Source organism: Trachinotus anak, unplaced genomic scaffold, assembly GCF_046630095.1.
Source record: "Trachinotus anak isolate AG129_WGS33_773 ecotype Australia unplaced genomic scaffold, CSIRO_AGI_Tana_v1 ptg000002l, whole genome shotgun sequence".
Taxonomy (NCBI): Eukaryota; Metazoa; Chordata; class Actinopteri; order Carangiformes; family Carangidae; genus Trachinotus; species Trachinotus anak.
The window spans coordinates 4154592-4170245 of NW_027273853.1; the positions used below are offsets into that span (position 1 = coordinate 4154592).

A 15654-nucleotide genomic window follows, 5' to 3' on the forward strand; every position below is an offset into this window, starting at 1 on the left:
ACACACAGGCAAACAAACAAACCATTGTTCAGTTTGTATTTTAGGGAGTGTCACAATATTATAATCATTAGCTCAGATACACTTAAAGCCTTTACTGGTCTTAACAATTAGACAAATTTTCATATAATTATCATAAAAGTTTGAAAAAAAATCAGAATTCATATTTACTTATTCCTTCATTACAAACACATTTCTAACATTCCCGTTTTTGGAAGTTAGTAATCTGGAAAATATGTTCTGTGACAAAAAAAACGAAAAATGTGTAAGTCCACAAATCATTGATTCATTATCTGCTTTGAATTTTAATTCAGCATTTTGGGTTCAGACTGGGGCACACAGACTGTATATAAAAAGCTGGGGAATCACGAACATCTATTATGTGACAAAAGATTACATTTGTACATCATACTTCATTTTATTCGTCTTCTTATTCAGTTGTGATTCCCCTTTTATAATTTCTTTTATCTCACACCAGTCAATTTTTATTTTCTCCCTTGAGTGAAGCACTTTGTAACTTCAGCTTTGAAAAGTGTCTCCACATTGAATTTCGTAACGGTAAAGTGACGTACACTGTGACGTCATCAAACGGCGATCAACGTGCGGCGTCAACCAAAACAGAAACTAACAGCTAATGGTGAACTTCTGCCTCTGATGTTGACAGTGTGTTAAGAGGCTTGTTTTTCTCATCGTCACCTTCATCTTTCTTATGTTTAGCGTCGGCTCGTCCACGCTGAGGCTCGTTGAGTGGTGAGTTACGCTGCTCCTGGTTAGCAAACTGCTGGCGATGTTGCTGTGGCAGATGAGCCGTGTTTGACTTTAGGTTCAGTGCAGGATTATGTTTTACTTAGATGATGTTTTAAAAGTGTCAGTTAAATGTCTGAAAGCCAGAGCAATGCTGTTATCCACTGCGGTGACGGCTCAGGTATGAAACGCCAGTAGTGTTAGCTTCCCGATCAGTTGGACGTTGTTATGTAATGCTAACAATTAAGCTAACACAGTTCAGCTGCAGTTCCTGCGAGTTTCTGAACCTGCTGATCTCCTGGGATTTTCACACCCAGCAGTCTCTAGCGTTTACTAAGAATGGTGTTTAAAAAATCCTCCAGTGAGCAGCAGTTCTGTAAACAGAAACTGTCTTTGTGAGAGGTCGAAGGAGAATGACCAGACTGGTTGGAGCTGACAGAAAGGCTCCAGCAAATCAGATAACAGTCTTTACTATGGTAAACAGAAAAACATCAGGATGAACAGCTCCTCCAACCTTGAGGTGGATGAGCTACAACAGCAGAGGCCACACCAGGTTCCTCTCCTGTCCCCAAGAACAGAAACCTGAGGCTGCAGTGGACACAGACTCACCAACACTGGACAGACATAGTCTGGTCTGATGAATCTGGATTTCTGCTGACGCAGCAGATAATAGGGTCAGGGGTTGGTGTCCACAGTGTGAATCCATGGGTCTGACCTGCTCTGTGTCAACAGTCCAGGCAGGTGGTGGTTGTGTAATGTTGTGGATAATGTTTTCTTCGCACTTTGAGCTTGACTGCAATTTGCAAAGCATTGTTGCTGAACATGTGCTTCCCTTTGTGGCCACAGTTTACCATCTCATGGCTACTTCCTGCAGCATAACGCTCCATGTCACAAAGCAGAAGTTGTCTCTCACTTTCATCTACATGACAGTGAGTTCAGTGAACTTCAGTGACCTCCCCACCAGATCACCAGACCTGAATCCAGTAAACTCCTCTGGGATGTGGTAGAACAGGAGATTTGCAGCATGAATGTGCAGCTGATGAATCTGCAGAAATGTCAACATGGAGCAGAGTCTCAGAGGAAAGTTTCCAACATTTTGTGGAATCAATGACATGAAGAACTGAGGCTGTTTAAGAGCAAAGGGAGGAACTACCCACTGTAAGTGTTCCTAATTGATGAGTGCCTCTAGTAACATTAAGGATTCAATAAGACAAGGCAAAACAACAACTGAGTTCAGACTAAACCACAGGTGCTGGTGGCAGGACACTCAGGTTTACAAGACCATGTTTTAAAACCTTTATGTGGAGATCCCTGTCCACAAACGCCTGTGCACTTTTCTGCTTCAAGCACAAAGCCAGGTCCGCAGAGGAATTATTTTCTCAGTTTGGTGTGGAAGAACTTGACTGGCCTGCACAAAGTCCTGACCTCAGCCCACTGCAACAGCTTTTGCATGAACTGGAAAGCCGACTGTGAACCAGGCCTTCATGTTCCCATTAGTAGTGGACTTCACTAATGCTCTGGAGGCTGAATGGAAGAAAATCCCTGCAGCCAGGTTAAAAAAAATCTGCAGCCAGAAGATTGGAGGCTGTTATAGCAGCAGATTAATGCCCATTGTTTTGGAATGTTTACAGTCACATCCGGGTGTCCACACACATTTTTTGGTTGTTGCTTACTTTTGGCTTTGTAGTGTATTAGCAAAATACAAGGCACCATAACCTGTGTGTGTTCTGTAAAGTTCAGTTCATTCTGTTTCCATCAGAAAATGATTGAATAAATAATTATGTAGATAGTTATTGGTTCTGGTATAATTAGTAACTCTTTATAAGGCAAGGGGATCTAGATAAGGGGGATGACAGCTGGACGACTGAGTGGGCATGGCATTCAGATAAAACTTCCTAATCAAGTCAGTGAAACCAGCCATGGTCATTTAGTTTGATCACATACAAGCTGGATATGAGGCTGGATCCAGCTGCAGAGTATCTGCTCCTCTCTGAGGTGACAGTAGGATTTAAAGGCAGTTTAATGGTATGTTAGGTCGGGGCTGTAAAGAATGATGTCACCTGTCATGTGACTGATACCCACCTCATGGTGTGATGACGAGTCAAAACATCAGTTAACATGAATACGTGGCTTCCATAGGAACGCTCACCCAACATTTCACACATTTTATTGTGAAAACTCTCAATTTGATTTTCCACTGAACTATTATTTGCTAATTAGATTCATAATGTTAACATTATGTTGACATTTTAAGTTTTGCTCTTAAGAATGAGTAAATAATGAAATAAACATTCACACCTTGATACAATATTGTCTCAGCTCCTTCCTGTTAATCAGACTCATCTGTGAAAGTGGCCTGCGTGACCTCTAGTAATGATTTCTGCAAGACACAGTAACTGAGCTGAGACTAAACCACACACACGAGATTAGATTCAAGTTGATTGTCAATGCAGAAAGTACAAGTAATGAGACGACAAAATACAGTTCAGCATTTAACCAAAAGTGCAGAACAGTGGAAAAAATTGCACTGGTCTGAACATTAAATACAGGTTATCACAAACAAACAGTCCGAACCAGATTGTTAAAAACTGACTTAACTGTTTATTTCCCTCCAGGCTCTGCAGAACTTAATGAGGTGCGGTCTTCTGCCAGTGCTGTTTTGTAAGCGCTGCTGCTGCCGGGATGGGCCAGCAGATCTCAGGTCAGGCGGTGATGAACCGTCTGCCTGAGAAGCTGGTGAAACACGCCCAGCTGGTACGTGACAGCGGCTACCTCACCTACGAGGAGTTTCTGGCAAGGGTGGCCGAACTGAATGACGTGTAAGTCTCAGTCTGTTGAGGACAGTTACATACAGCTCTAATTAACTCTATTAACTTAATCAACTGACTTTTAGTTTAAATGTAGTGGAGAGACAGTGGAATAAACAGGTTTGCTTTGGAACAAACTTGTTTTCAGCAAATGACTGTGAGAGGAATGTAAAGATGGAAATATCACTTCACAGAGGATCCCTGAATGTTCTGTGCATGTTTTCAGTCAGTGTAGTTTGGTCTGTTCCAGTTGAGAGTTAAAACTGCAGAGCTGCAGCACTGCTCCATCATCCAGGATTTGGCCCATTTTATTCCCCAGGCCCATTAGGCCCTGCTTCTGCCAATTTAATTTTAGCTCACTAGCTCTCAGAGATAGTAACAGAGATGCAGGGTAATGTGGTTAAAGTGAGCTAGTCTCAGTTGTTCCAAAAAACTCAATAATATGAAATGAACCAAAAGAAAAATAAATCCATCCATCCATCCATCCATTCGCTACACCCGGTCATCCATGAGGGTGATGCTGGGGCTGGAGCCTGTCTGTAGATACAGAGGCTTCAGAGAGTGCTCAGACTCCCTCACTTTTTGTGCACTTTGTTGTGTTGTAGATTTAACTGCAGATAGATAAAACTGGCACGTTTCCCCATCAGTCTTCACTCACTAACACATAATGACACAGTGAAAACACATTTTATGAAATTTTTTGCAAATATATGAAAAATCAAAAATGAAAAGCTCTCTTTTACAATCATAATCCAGTGCTCTGTAGAAGCCTCTTAGGCAGCAGTTAGAGTTTCAGGTCTCCTTGGTTAGTCTCTACCAGATATGCACACCTGGATGTGGTCAGTTTATCCCGTTCTTCCTGGAAGATCCTCTCAAGCTCTGTCAGGTTGGATGGGAAAGGTCTGACCTCCTATCTTCAGGTGTCTCTACAGATGTTCTGTGGAGTTTGAGTCTGGGCTTTAGCTGGACCACTGAAGGACAGTCAGAGACTTGTCCTGGAGCCACTCCAGTGCCGTCTTGGCTGTGTGCTTCAGGTTATTGTTGTCTTGAAGAATGAACTGTTGCCCCCCAATCTCAGGTCTTACAGGATCCAGAGTAGCTTTTCTTCAAGGACCGGTCTCTCTGTCCTCACAGCATGATGCGGCCACCACCATGCGTCACCGTGGGGATGGTATCAGCCAAATGATGAGCAGAGCCAGGTGTTCATCAGACATAGTGTTGGGGTTCTGCCCAGAGGGTTACATTTTTGTCTCATCAGACCAGAGAATGTTTATCCTCCTGCTCTCAGAGTCCTTTAAAAGCCATTTGGCAAAGTCCTGCAGGCTGTCATATGTCTTTTACTCAAAGTGGCTTCTGTCTAACCACTGTAGCATAAGGCTGGACTGATGGAGAGTTGCTCAGATGGTCGTCTTTCCAGCAGTTTCTCCTGTCTCTGCAGAGGACTTCTGAAGGTCTGATAGAGGGACTGCTGGGTTCTTGATCACCTCCCTGACCAGGGCTGGTTACTAAAGAGTCCGTCCTTCATTTCAGAACGATTGAGGCCACTGAGCCTCAATAATTGTGAAATGGAAGAACCAGCAAACGTGATACACCTGAATACAATCAAGAGTGCAGCAACAAAAGAGAAAGATTTTAGTTTTTTATTTTTAATTACACTTTATCATTATGGGTTATACAGTGTTTTAACGGGCAGTTCTATTCATTTAAAATGAAATCTACAACACAATAATGTTTGCAAAAAGGGAGCAGGTCTGAATACTCTCTCACTGTATGTCCAGAGCTGGTCTGCAGAATCAGGATCTGGCTGATTTGAATATTTACTGCTCAGGAAAACTTCCAGTCCCTTGTATTTTTAATGAGTGAGCCAACAGTCAAAACACAAGCAAACAGCTGTTTCATTGATTACAGGTCAGTGGTAATAAATGGAATATTAGTGGTCATGTAAATATTGAACACTTCTGTGCGTGCGTGTGTGTGTGTGTTGGCATATGTAGCTGTGTTTATACAGTGTCCTGTTCAGCACTGTAGCAAACAGCAGTAAAAACGATGCAGGATGGTTGTGAAGTTGAACACACCCTCTGTTCTCTGCTGCGTCTCTCTCAGCACGGCCAAGCTCGCTGCTGGACAGCCGAAGCACCTGCTGTTTGAGGTGCAGCCAGGATCCGACGCCACAGCCTTGTGGAAGGTGGCTGTCAGGATCGTTTGTACCAAGGTGAGACCAAATACCCTTTTACACACACATCACGTGCCAAGCTGAGCATCTGCCTGGGCCTTTTGATTTTATGACAGAGAGAGAAACAGATGCCTGTGGATCCATACACCTGCAAACTGTGATTATGTGTGGAGGAAGGAGCATGAAGGCATATTCTCTCTGTTTAATAGAGTCAGACACATTCATCAGTTTGGAGGCAGACCTCTATGAGGCAGATCTTTTCCTTTTTAGAAAAGCGAGACAAAAAGTAGATTTGAAATATTTGGTTTTACATACAAACAACACATAGTGTCAAAGTTCATGTTGAACTCATTTGCTTTAAAACGTGTGGTAAGATGTGAACTTGTCCTTCTCTGTCTGTGCAGCTCTTCTCTCTCTCTTTACATCACTCATTCATTCACTCTCTCCTCCAACAGCAGCCATATCATTAACAGGGACTGAAGTTAATCAGCTAATAGAGTTAAATTCTTCAAACAAAAAAAAACCACAGTTGTTTAGTCAGAATCAGAATCAGAAATACTTTATTAATCCCTCACGGGAAATTGTTATGTTGCAGTGCTCCATTTCACATTACAGAATATAATAAAATGATAATAATAATATAAATAAATATAATAAATAATAATAATAATAATAAATAATATAACCCCCCATCTTCATCTATAAAACATAAAAAAGATATATAAAGAATATTGACCTATCAATAATAGACACTATATGCATATTTAAATTTCCATGATATTTACAGTACAGATTGAAGTTATAGTGCAGTATTTTGTTTGTTTTTTTACATGGCTGTTGGTTTTTCTTTTGTTTTCTTTGGTTTCAGTGACATGTAGTAGTTTCTTTTCCATATTGGATCAGCCATATGTTTTCTGTCTCTTATCTGAGAGGCTGTAGTTCATTCTCTAATCTTTTTTTCAAACAAGATATCTCTCAAATAGATAGTGTATACAGTGAAATGCAACTTTTGACTGTAAATGTGAATGTATGTGGCTGCCAGTATCCATAACCACAGCCTTATGGTTATCTCATGCCAAAACGTGAGCAGCTGTAGCTGGTACTTTCCCTCAAGACGTGGGATTTGTAAGTGCAGCAGAAACGTGTGACGTATTGTTCCCTCGGTGTTCCACCCATACGCCACTGTGGTTGAGTCAGTCTGCAGTTTAATTTTAAAGGGAACACGACTGTTGAGATTGTGCAGCGCTTCATGTTGACAGCATCACTACTTTTATTACGAATAACACAACAGGACTCAGCCTCCTGAGAGATCATTTACATGCAAACTAATAACCAGAGAACTACACTGATTGTCTGTGGAAACACCTGACTCTGTTTTACTGTCACATCATGATTAAATACTATTGCCAGGTGCTTTCAGGGACAGTGGTCCCACAGGGATTTTTAGGCCAAATTTAAGGGATAGGTTTGCAGTTTTCTGTCTTATAATGTTTTGCTTGCTGTAATAATTTCTCCTCTTTATACTGGGCATTAAAAAACCCCATTCCTTGTGTGCTGCTGTAAGCGACAATTTTTACAGTGTAAAGTTTAATTGAAAATATGAGACATCATTAGTCTGACTCAGACAAATCAAGTGGATATCTTCTAAAGATTTGAATTCTTAAAATAAAATTCCTTCTTTGTTTTCCTGGACAGTGAATCCTGTTGAGGGGTAGTAACTGTCATTCACTTGATTTGACTAATTTGGACCTTCTGTTTGGGCACCTGACTATTGTTTTAAGACAAACTTTAAAAATTGGGAACCAGTCCTTTAAAGATTTGGAAAATCTCGACAAAATAGCAGCGATCAGTAAACAGCTTGAGGTAAATAAACCTGTACCTGTAACCTGTACTGGCTGTCCAATCCCTCACAGGTCGAACCCAACCTCAGTGTAGGACTGTGACTGAGTCGGTAAATATCTACAGTAAACTACACCCGTGTGTGTGAGTCATGTGTTAGCCTTTGCCCTCCCCCAGATCAACAAGGAGAACGGTATGGTGGAAGCATCACGGATCATGAACCTGTACCAGTTCATCCAGCTGTACCGTGACATCACCAGTCAGGCTACTGAGGTGCTGTCTGCAGAGGGCGCCAGCGAGGGCCCGTCTGCCCAGCTCCCCTCCACAGACTCCTGCCAGGCCAGCATGTGGATGGGCAGGTCAGTTCCCACAGCATGATCCTTATTTCATCATTCATCATTTTCATATTGAACAGTTTAATATACGGGAAGACGAGTGACCACTGTGTGGAAACTAGTGGAAGCACAAGTAACAACGGAAGAATGAACCTTGATGATTACACCGGCTTTTGGTTTTAATTATTTCGGTGCTGGGGTTCACATTTATTGTAGGTCTCGTGTAAAGAGAAATTTCATGACCCGTCTGTTCAACCATGACCTAATGATGTCAGATAGAGCCGGACTGATCAGTATTTTTATTGATGAAATTCACACAGTGACAGACGTAAAGATAATTATAAGCAACTCTCAGATTTGCAGCCTCTTTTATTTTTACCTCATGTTTTTTGACCCATTTACAGCCACAGCAGTTTTTTTTTTTCTGCTCGTCACAGATGGCACTGCAGCTGGACAACAGGAAAAGAGTCCTGAGTTACCCTAAAGGCTGCTTTAATGATGATTTAAACGACTAAATTTTCGGTAGAATAACTTGTTATCTCAGAAAAAGGATTGCCATCCATAGGAGGAGCTTTGGCCAGGTTGAGGAGGTATCATGCCTAAATTCTCAAACATATATTTTTCTCTGGCAAATCCTCAGCCAGAAACCCATCGAATGGGATATCTACTGCTTAGGAAAAGTTCAAAACCTTTCTGTTTGTGTTTCTGTGCAGAGTGAAGCAGCTGACCGACGAGGAGGAGTGCTGTATCTGCATGGACGGAAAGGCCGACCTTATCCTGCCTTGCGCACACAGCTTCTGTCAGAAGTGCATTGATAAATGGTGAGATGACACAAAAAGCTTGACTTTTTTCAACAATTAATCTGTTATCCAGTAAATAATTTTAGTTTTGTCGCAGAAAAGTTTTATTACGATTACCAGACACACTGTCCTGTTTCTGCAGGAGTGGGCAGAGCCGAAACTGTCCAATATGTCGCCTGCAAGTGACTGCTGCCAATGAATCGTGGGTCATGTCTGACTTCCCCACAGAGGACGACATAGCCGGCTACATCCTCAACTTGGCTGATGAGGCAGGCCACCCACACAGGCCTTAACTTCTCCAGTGAAATCAACCCATACCAAGTAGACTTTGCAATACAAAATGCCACCTTCACTGAGGAGATTTTTTTTTCCTTAAAAGCTAACACCGCAGAAGAAACCAGCGTGGTTTCCTACTGCTTATGTTTTTAGTGACAGCTTCAGAGCATGAAACCCAGTAACACTTTATTTTACAGGTCCCCTGTTCTCTAGCTGATTTCCTGGAAACCTTCCTAATAAATTCCCTAGAAATTGTCTGGTATTTAACCATAAATTACCGGGATATTTCAAAGAAAGGTCTGCACAATTTGGTAATAAACATGAAAGAAATGAAGAAAGTGGTGGTTGATACAGTTGTATTTAAGTTTTAAGAAAAAAGTGGGAAATTGTGTGGTATGTAAGTGAAAACATTCCATAAACTGAGTTACTAGAAAGACAAATAAAAAATCTGAATTAGATCGAAATTGTGCCACACTGAGTCACTTCGTTTTATAGCTTCAGTCTGTGGAAATTAGGTACAAATGTGTTTGTAAGTGTAACTGCTGAGTTTGCAAAATTTTATAGCATGTAGTGAGTTTTATTTGTTGATCATCATATGAGTTCAAAACAAAAACTAAGGAATTTCCAATGTGGCTAAAAACCACAGCTGAAGCGTGCAATAAACCAATATGCAGCGTAAATGACAATTAAATTGATATTTACTGATTATCAAGATTAACATGTATCAAGTATTTTTCAATTACCTACTACTATTTTTTCCCCCAAAACTAGGAATTATGTAGTAATGTAATGAGCAAGGTGCGTATTAACTGTAGCAACTAACACTTTCTCGATTTCCCTTATAATTCATACCAAATGGTATGGCTTTCTCAGACATATCCCAGTAATTTACAGCTAAATCACAGCTCATTTTTAGGAAATTATGAGGAAAGTTCGCTGGAATTTAGCTGGAAAATATGTCCATCTGTAAAAGAAAGTGTTGCCATGAAACCCTGTCCTGGAAATCCCAGGATGCTCTTTGTAACCCATGTATTGTAGATGTGGTGCTTTATGGGAACTGTGTGTGAAAATCTGTCGTCTGTAATGAAAATTCAGTATATGTCGTATGCTATAATCAATTATAATCTTTTAATTTAACACACAGAATAACCAAAAGTACAGCTCTTACAGTACAGGCTGGGCTGATTTATCCAACATGGGAGAAAAAGACAAACCAGAGACTTTATAATATGAATCCTGATCCAAGTTGAAGTTGCCTTTCATGTTCATATGAGTTGGACAGAAGATGAGACGTAAGAGATTCAGTCAGCTTACTTTTCAGAGAGGGCTGATAAATATGACACATTTAAATTTGCAGGAATAATTCAACATTTTGGAAAGTATTTGTTAAATGAGAAGATTGATACCACTCATGTCTGTCTGTTAGCTGCTTACCTGACAGCACCTCAGGCACACAGCCCCCATAAAACAGCAAATTGACATTTTTATACTTTAATTTTTGTGTAGATGTGTTAATTAGTGAGCTTTAGAGTTGTTGGTGGGTGAATTTTGTCCCCCCTGGACAGCTGTTTCCTCCCTGTTTCCAGTCTTAATGCTAAGCTAAGCTAACTGGCGGCATCCTGTAGTCCTCTGTACAATAGGCAGACATGAGAGTGATATTGATCTTGTCGTGTAACTCTCAAGCAGAGAGCAAATAAGCACATTTCCCAAAATGTATAACTTTTGCTTCAGGTGCAGACCTAAGATACCAAACACAGCCCTTTATGCCAGAGTATCTGGTCAAACTGTGAAGCCAAATTTATTTAGCACATGTAAAGCTGTTCTGTAGTCTGTGCAATGTAACCCTGCATGTTTATATCTCACATAACATGCCTTACGAGCCATGTTATGTGAACATGTGTTAAACTGAAGCTCTGACCCACTACAGACCTGATGTAGTGACTGACTGTCTTTTGGGTGAACAGGACTAATTAGTTTTATATGATTTAATGACTTGGCATGCTCTGGTGTCTTCATTGCTATTGGAAATAACCACTATTTGTCATGTATGCTGTTGTCATATTTTAATTTGTGAAATATTTTTTTCCGTTCTATAGTTGCATTAAGATAACTTTGATCTGATTGCTGTAGCAGTACTGTAGTTCACACACCCAAAACAGCCGTTCTTGTCTTTGCTTTGTCATGCCATTAATTCCAGATAACTGATTTACTGAGATAGGCAGCTTTTCAGTTACAACTGACTTCTTGTAGGATTACAGTTACGTAGAATTTAAAGCCACAAAAATAGTTTTATTTTGAAGTTTTTCTGTCCTGGTTTCCCATTCAAATAAATCACAGACAGCACTTTAGGATTAAGTGGATGTAGTTGTGATCTATGTGAACGGGATCCATACTGAAGTATTTCATGAAATGTGAATATGTATTAACCTTAATTTTCACTGCTGATAAAGTTCTATTTTACTAAAATCTAATTCTTTATTTAAAGTTGTAGTGATATAAATTGCTAATTCTTCTTTTTGTTGTGTGACATTGAGTGAGTAAATCAACTTTGCATTTGATCACAGTTAAATATTTTAAGATATTTTTCCCAATATCAAACAACTCCATGATTATTCAACAGTAATGTAACATAATTTTACACAGTAGCTATTTACTATACTTTCTGATTTCTGTTAGACCATAAAAGTGATTTTTTTTTTTGTGGACCAAAAGTAATTTTTGGTTGTCGATGCTGACAATTGCACTTTGAAATTTCACTGTCGCTTTCTTGCTGTTTGTGTCCAACTACAAAGGATTTTATCTTTGTGATGGAAAATATTATCTGACACTGTAATCCAACAGCATTGACACCATATGCACCAAAAGATATGCAGCCCTGGTCCTTTTTCACCAAATTAAGCAAGAGTTTGATCACAGGCGGTCTAAACTAGTGGCCACATGACTGCATGGTCCATTGAGATGTTATTTAGCATTTGATATGAGAAAGGTTCAATTTGGTTCAATTTGGTTTCAAGACCACTTTTCATAATAGATTACAATAAAACATCTGATTCTACATACACACACTGTATGAAAATGTTTTTGAAAATGCCCGTGTGCAAATTGCAGTGTAATGTAATGTTGCAACCTTAAGGTGGAAGCATTATCCTAAATTTCTGCTGACATGAGTCCTTGCACTCTTGAAGACATTGTATTTGCAAAACTGGATGAAAGGAGCTGTTATTATACTGTATTATCATTAATAAAGAGAAACTCACTTTTTGCACTTTAAAGACTTTGTGTTCTGATGGATTTGAAGGTTGACACCACTGTGCTACCTTTTTTGTCCTTTAAATGTATTTAAAGGGAAGTTGTATAATTGACAATATAAAAGTTTATCTAACTCATTTAAACATGCAAATGAAATCTTATGAAATAAAAGCCTACTCGCTTTTTATATATTTATCTTTTATTTCAGCCCATTACAGTATAATTGCATTTCACAGAACAGTAAGACAATAATCCAAACATGGAATAAAATGTAGGACCTTGTCTGATTCATCGTAGATCTCGGTTAATATTAATTTACACTTGTGGTAACTCCGGATAAATGCAGTTAACAGAGAGGTATAACTTAGAGAATAAAGTCTTATCTATTGCAAACAACATGTATGAATAGCGATTTTTGTTGTTGTGATATAGGCTCTCGGCACCATTGGACTGCGCGGCGCCGTGGTCGGTGCTGGAGGAAGAATATGCGCCATTTTGATTTTAGTTGAGTAGGCTTTACCCTGCGCTCCATACAGATGAAGTGCTAGTTTACATACTTTAAACAAACCTGACAACGACCTATTTGCGTCTGATGGAGAAATTCGCCTTCACATCGTTCAGGTTGTGTGTAAAATGTTCTTCTTTTATAAAGTTTATGAGCATGTTTAAGTCAAGCTAACGGCTAACAGACCGGCGGGTCTGACCACAAACACCCGCGGCTCATTGACCTTGTCGCGGCGGGAGCGGGCTGTGTCGTCAGGGTCATTGAGCTGTTAACTGTTTGCGAAGCCAGCTAGAAGTGGTTCCTGTCAATTGTGTGTTCAGGCCGCAGAGAGCCTTCAAAAACTTTACCTTGTAAAGAACTGAAATGTGGTTTACTGCCGACAGAGTTTTATTCCAGCTGACAGTTTTCCGTCCGTTTTCTCATATTGTTCGTTTTCTATCCAAAGGAAGTGTAAGAGGTTTGATCCGGTCTCAACCAGTCCAGAGCTAACTCTAGGGACTGACACCGCTGGAAAGTCCTCCTCACAAAGTCTGGATTTTTCTGGTCAGTAAATTGTGTTTACAAGAAGACATGTTATCATTATTATTATTATTATTTTTGTTCATGGTATCCTACTAATGTTAGCCATTAATTAAATAACAACATAGCTCAAAACACAAATACTGTTTGTCACTGACAGGTGTCCGGCGGCTACTTTTGTCCAAGTTATATTGAAGATTTATTAACAGTACGTGAACATTAGGTCAGTAACTCATTAGAAAATTAGTATTTATTGAATTTAGTACTAGTTAGAGCTTAGTATTTATGTTTAACCGCTGTTTGTTTGTGTGGAACCAAAGTTTCCCTCCGATTCCTCTCAGAGCCACTTTGACAAAATAAAAGAGGTTGAGAGCTACTCATGTCTTATATTACTGGTTACATTTATTCACATGTCGTATCAAAACACTCAAACTGATCTCCCAACCAAGTCAGATGAATAAGATAACCTAACAAGTTATCAAATGTCAATATCCTAAACTCACATTTGGACCAAAAACATCTGAAACTCACATCAGACGTCACACCAGTGTCGATTTTTGATTCAGTCAAACCTGAACACACAGACATGAGAACACTATTGCAAATAAACATCCATAAATCTGCTTAGAAATCAGAGAAAAAAAAGAAGCTCTTTAGAAAGTAATCCAGTGACGGTTGTCAGTACGTCCAATGGTACATAACAAACTGGAACTTAAAATAGCTCATGAGGTACACTTCATTTTCCAAATTGTAAACATGAATGGCAGCCCACAGCTTTAACTCACTTAAACCATGGCAACATATTTCCATGTTTCTTTGAAAGGTTTGTTTATATCTGTTCTGTTATACAAAGGAGTTGCTATCACAGCATGTCACCCATGGCATAGCTAATGTAAACCAACTTGACAGTAACTCATTTGACTGACAAATAATTATTTGGTGTTGAAGAGGGGTGGGCGTATCTTTGTATCTGATTTAGTTGCATTTGGAGTAGATTAGCTGAGTGAAATTGTGTTGCTCAAAGTTTGTACTATGCATCCATGGTTTGTACATAGTGTATTCTCAGAACCTTTGGATGAGCCACTGGTAGCTCACAAGCCACTTGTTGGGGACCCCAGATTTAGAGGGTTAGCTGGTCGCTCAATAATGTAAACGTCTGAGTAAATTTCCCCAAAGTGCCAAATCATAAGGTAACTTCAGTGTCTTGTAGTCACTACACACTTAAGTAGTAATCAGGGTTTCTGCATACAGAAACTACAGAATGCAATTTGATACCTGTTTCATGGTAATACTGTCCAAAGTAGGAAAGATATCAATAGGTCTTGGGTACTAGTAATAAATGTCAATTTAATTACATTTATTCCAAGTTTTTCTCATTTTCTGGCTTATGCCAAAAATAGTTAATTGTTGACATGACATGACTGGACCTGGATAATCAGCAGAAAATGAATGGATGTTGCCATTCATCTGTTAAAAAAAGAACTAATTTAATCTAATTGATTTGGATTCATCTAATTGAAGTCAGCTGTCTGGTACAATAGTGCTGGGCATTTTCCGGCTTTGCTAAAATAACTTACAAAAATGTTTCGTAATTAACATTTCTGCCTACAGCAGGCTTGAAAAAATATTTAAGGCCTTTTTGTAAATGATGTTTTTAAGAGTTTTAATTGCCCATAGGGCCTTTCTTTTCAAAACCTGCAGATACCCTGGTAATATTTTTTTTCTCTTGCTTTTCCATGCTGACAAACTTTCTTAATGTGAAAATTTCCCCATCACCTGTAGCATTGACCTAGCTGCCTTTTTCATTTTTTACAGAATCCCAACAATTCTGCAGTTAAACAATGAAATGACAAAATCCTTCACTGTAAGTATCATCCAGCCAGCAAACAAAAGAGGATTACTCAATAATGTTAAAGTAGGCAAGAAGTTCTCCTCACTTTCAGACTAATTCTATATGAAATTCAAGACTGGATCAACCTGCCAGGGGACCCCGGGCAAATATTTGCTGTTTGGCTTTAATTGGCCTCCACTGTACATGACATTCTCTGTCAATCCCAAAAACCAATATGATGTAGAGATTAAACATTTTAGTAGTTGACTCATAGAAAATTAATTGATGGGCATTTTCCTATATTCTAGACACTGAACAATTAAGTGTTTATGAGCAATTAAACAAATGATATGATATGATATTGATATGATACATGATAAATATATAATAAACAATATAAACTAAAACAAAGGTCTTCAACCTAGGTTTTAACACAGTCCCTCTTTAAAAGTGGGACCACAAGATGGAGGATGGAGAGCCCATCATAGCTGATATTTGGTTTAATTATGTACCATCAAATTATGTAAACCCAAGTAATATGTAGTAAACTGGGGGCAGTTGTTATTGTGGCCTTGATAA

At 39.3% G+C, this 15654-nt stretch overlaps 1 protein-coding gene across 2 annotated transcripts; it reads left to right on the forward strand.

The window, feature by feature from the left end:
* Window positions 1–575: 575 nt before the first annotated feature.
* rnf141 (ring finger protein 141) lies at window positions 576–12243 on the forward strand. 2 transcript variants are annotated; one of them, XM_071491026.1, is made up of 6 exons: window positions 576–747; window positions 3357–3560; window positions 5652–5760; window positions 7738–7919; window positions 8609–8716; window positions 8838–12243. In XM_071491026.1, exons 2-6 carry the CDS (start codon window positions 3424–3426, stop codon window positions 8986–8988), a joined length of 687 nt encoding a protein of 228 aa, XP_071347127.1. In that variant the 5' UTR covers window positions 576–747; window positions 3357–3423; the 3' UTR covers window positions 8989–12243. The 2 variants fall into 2 exon arrangements, with proteins under 2 accessions (XP_071347127.1, XP_071347137.1); XM_071491036.1 differs by lacking the exon at window positions 576–747 and adding an exon at window positions 1771–1899 and having other exon boundaries at window positions 8838–9128.
* Window positions 12244–15654: the final 3411 nt, after the last annotated feature.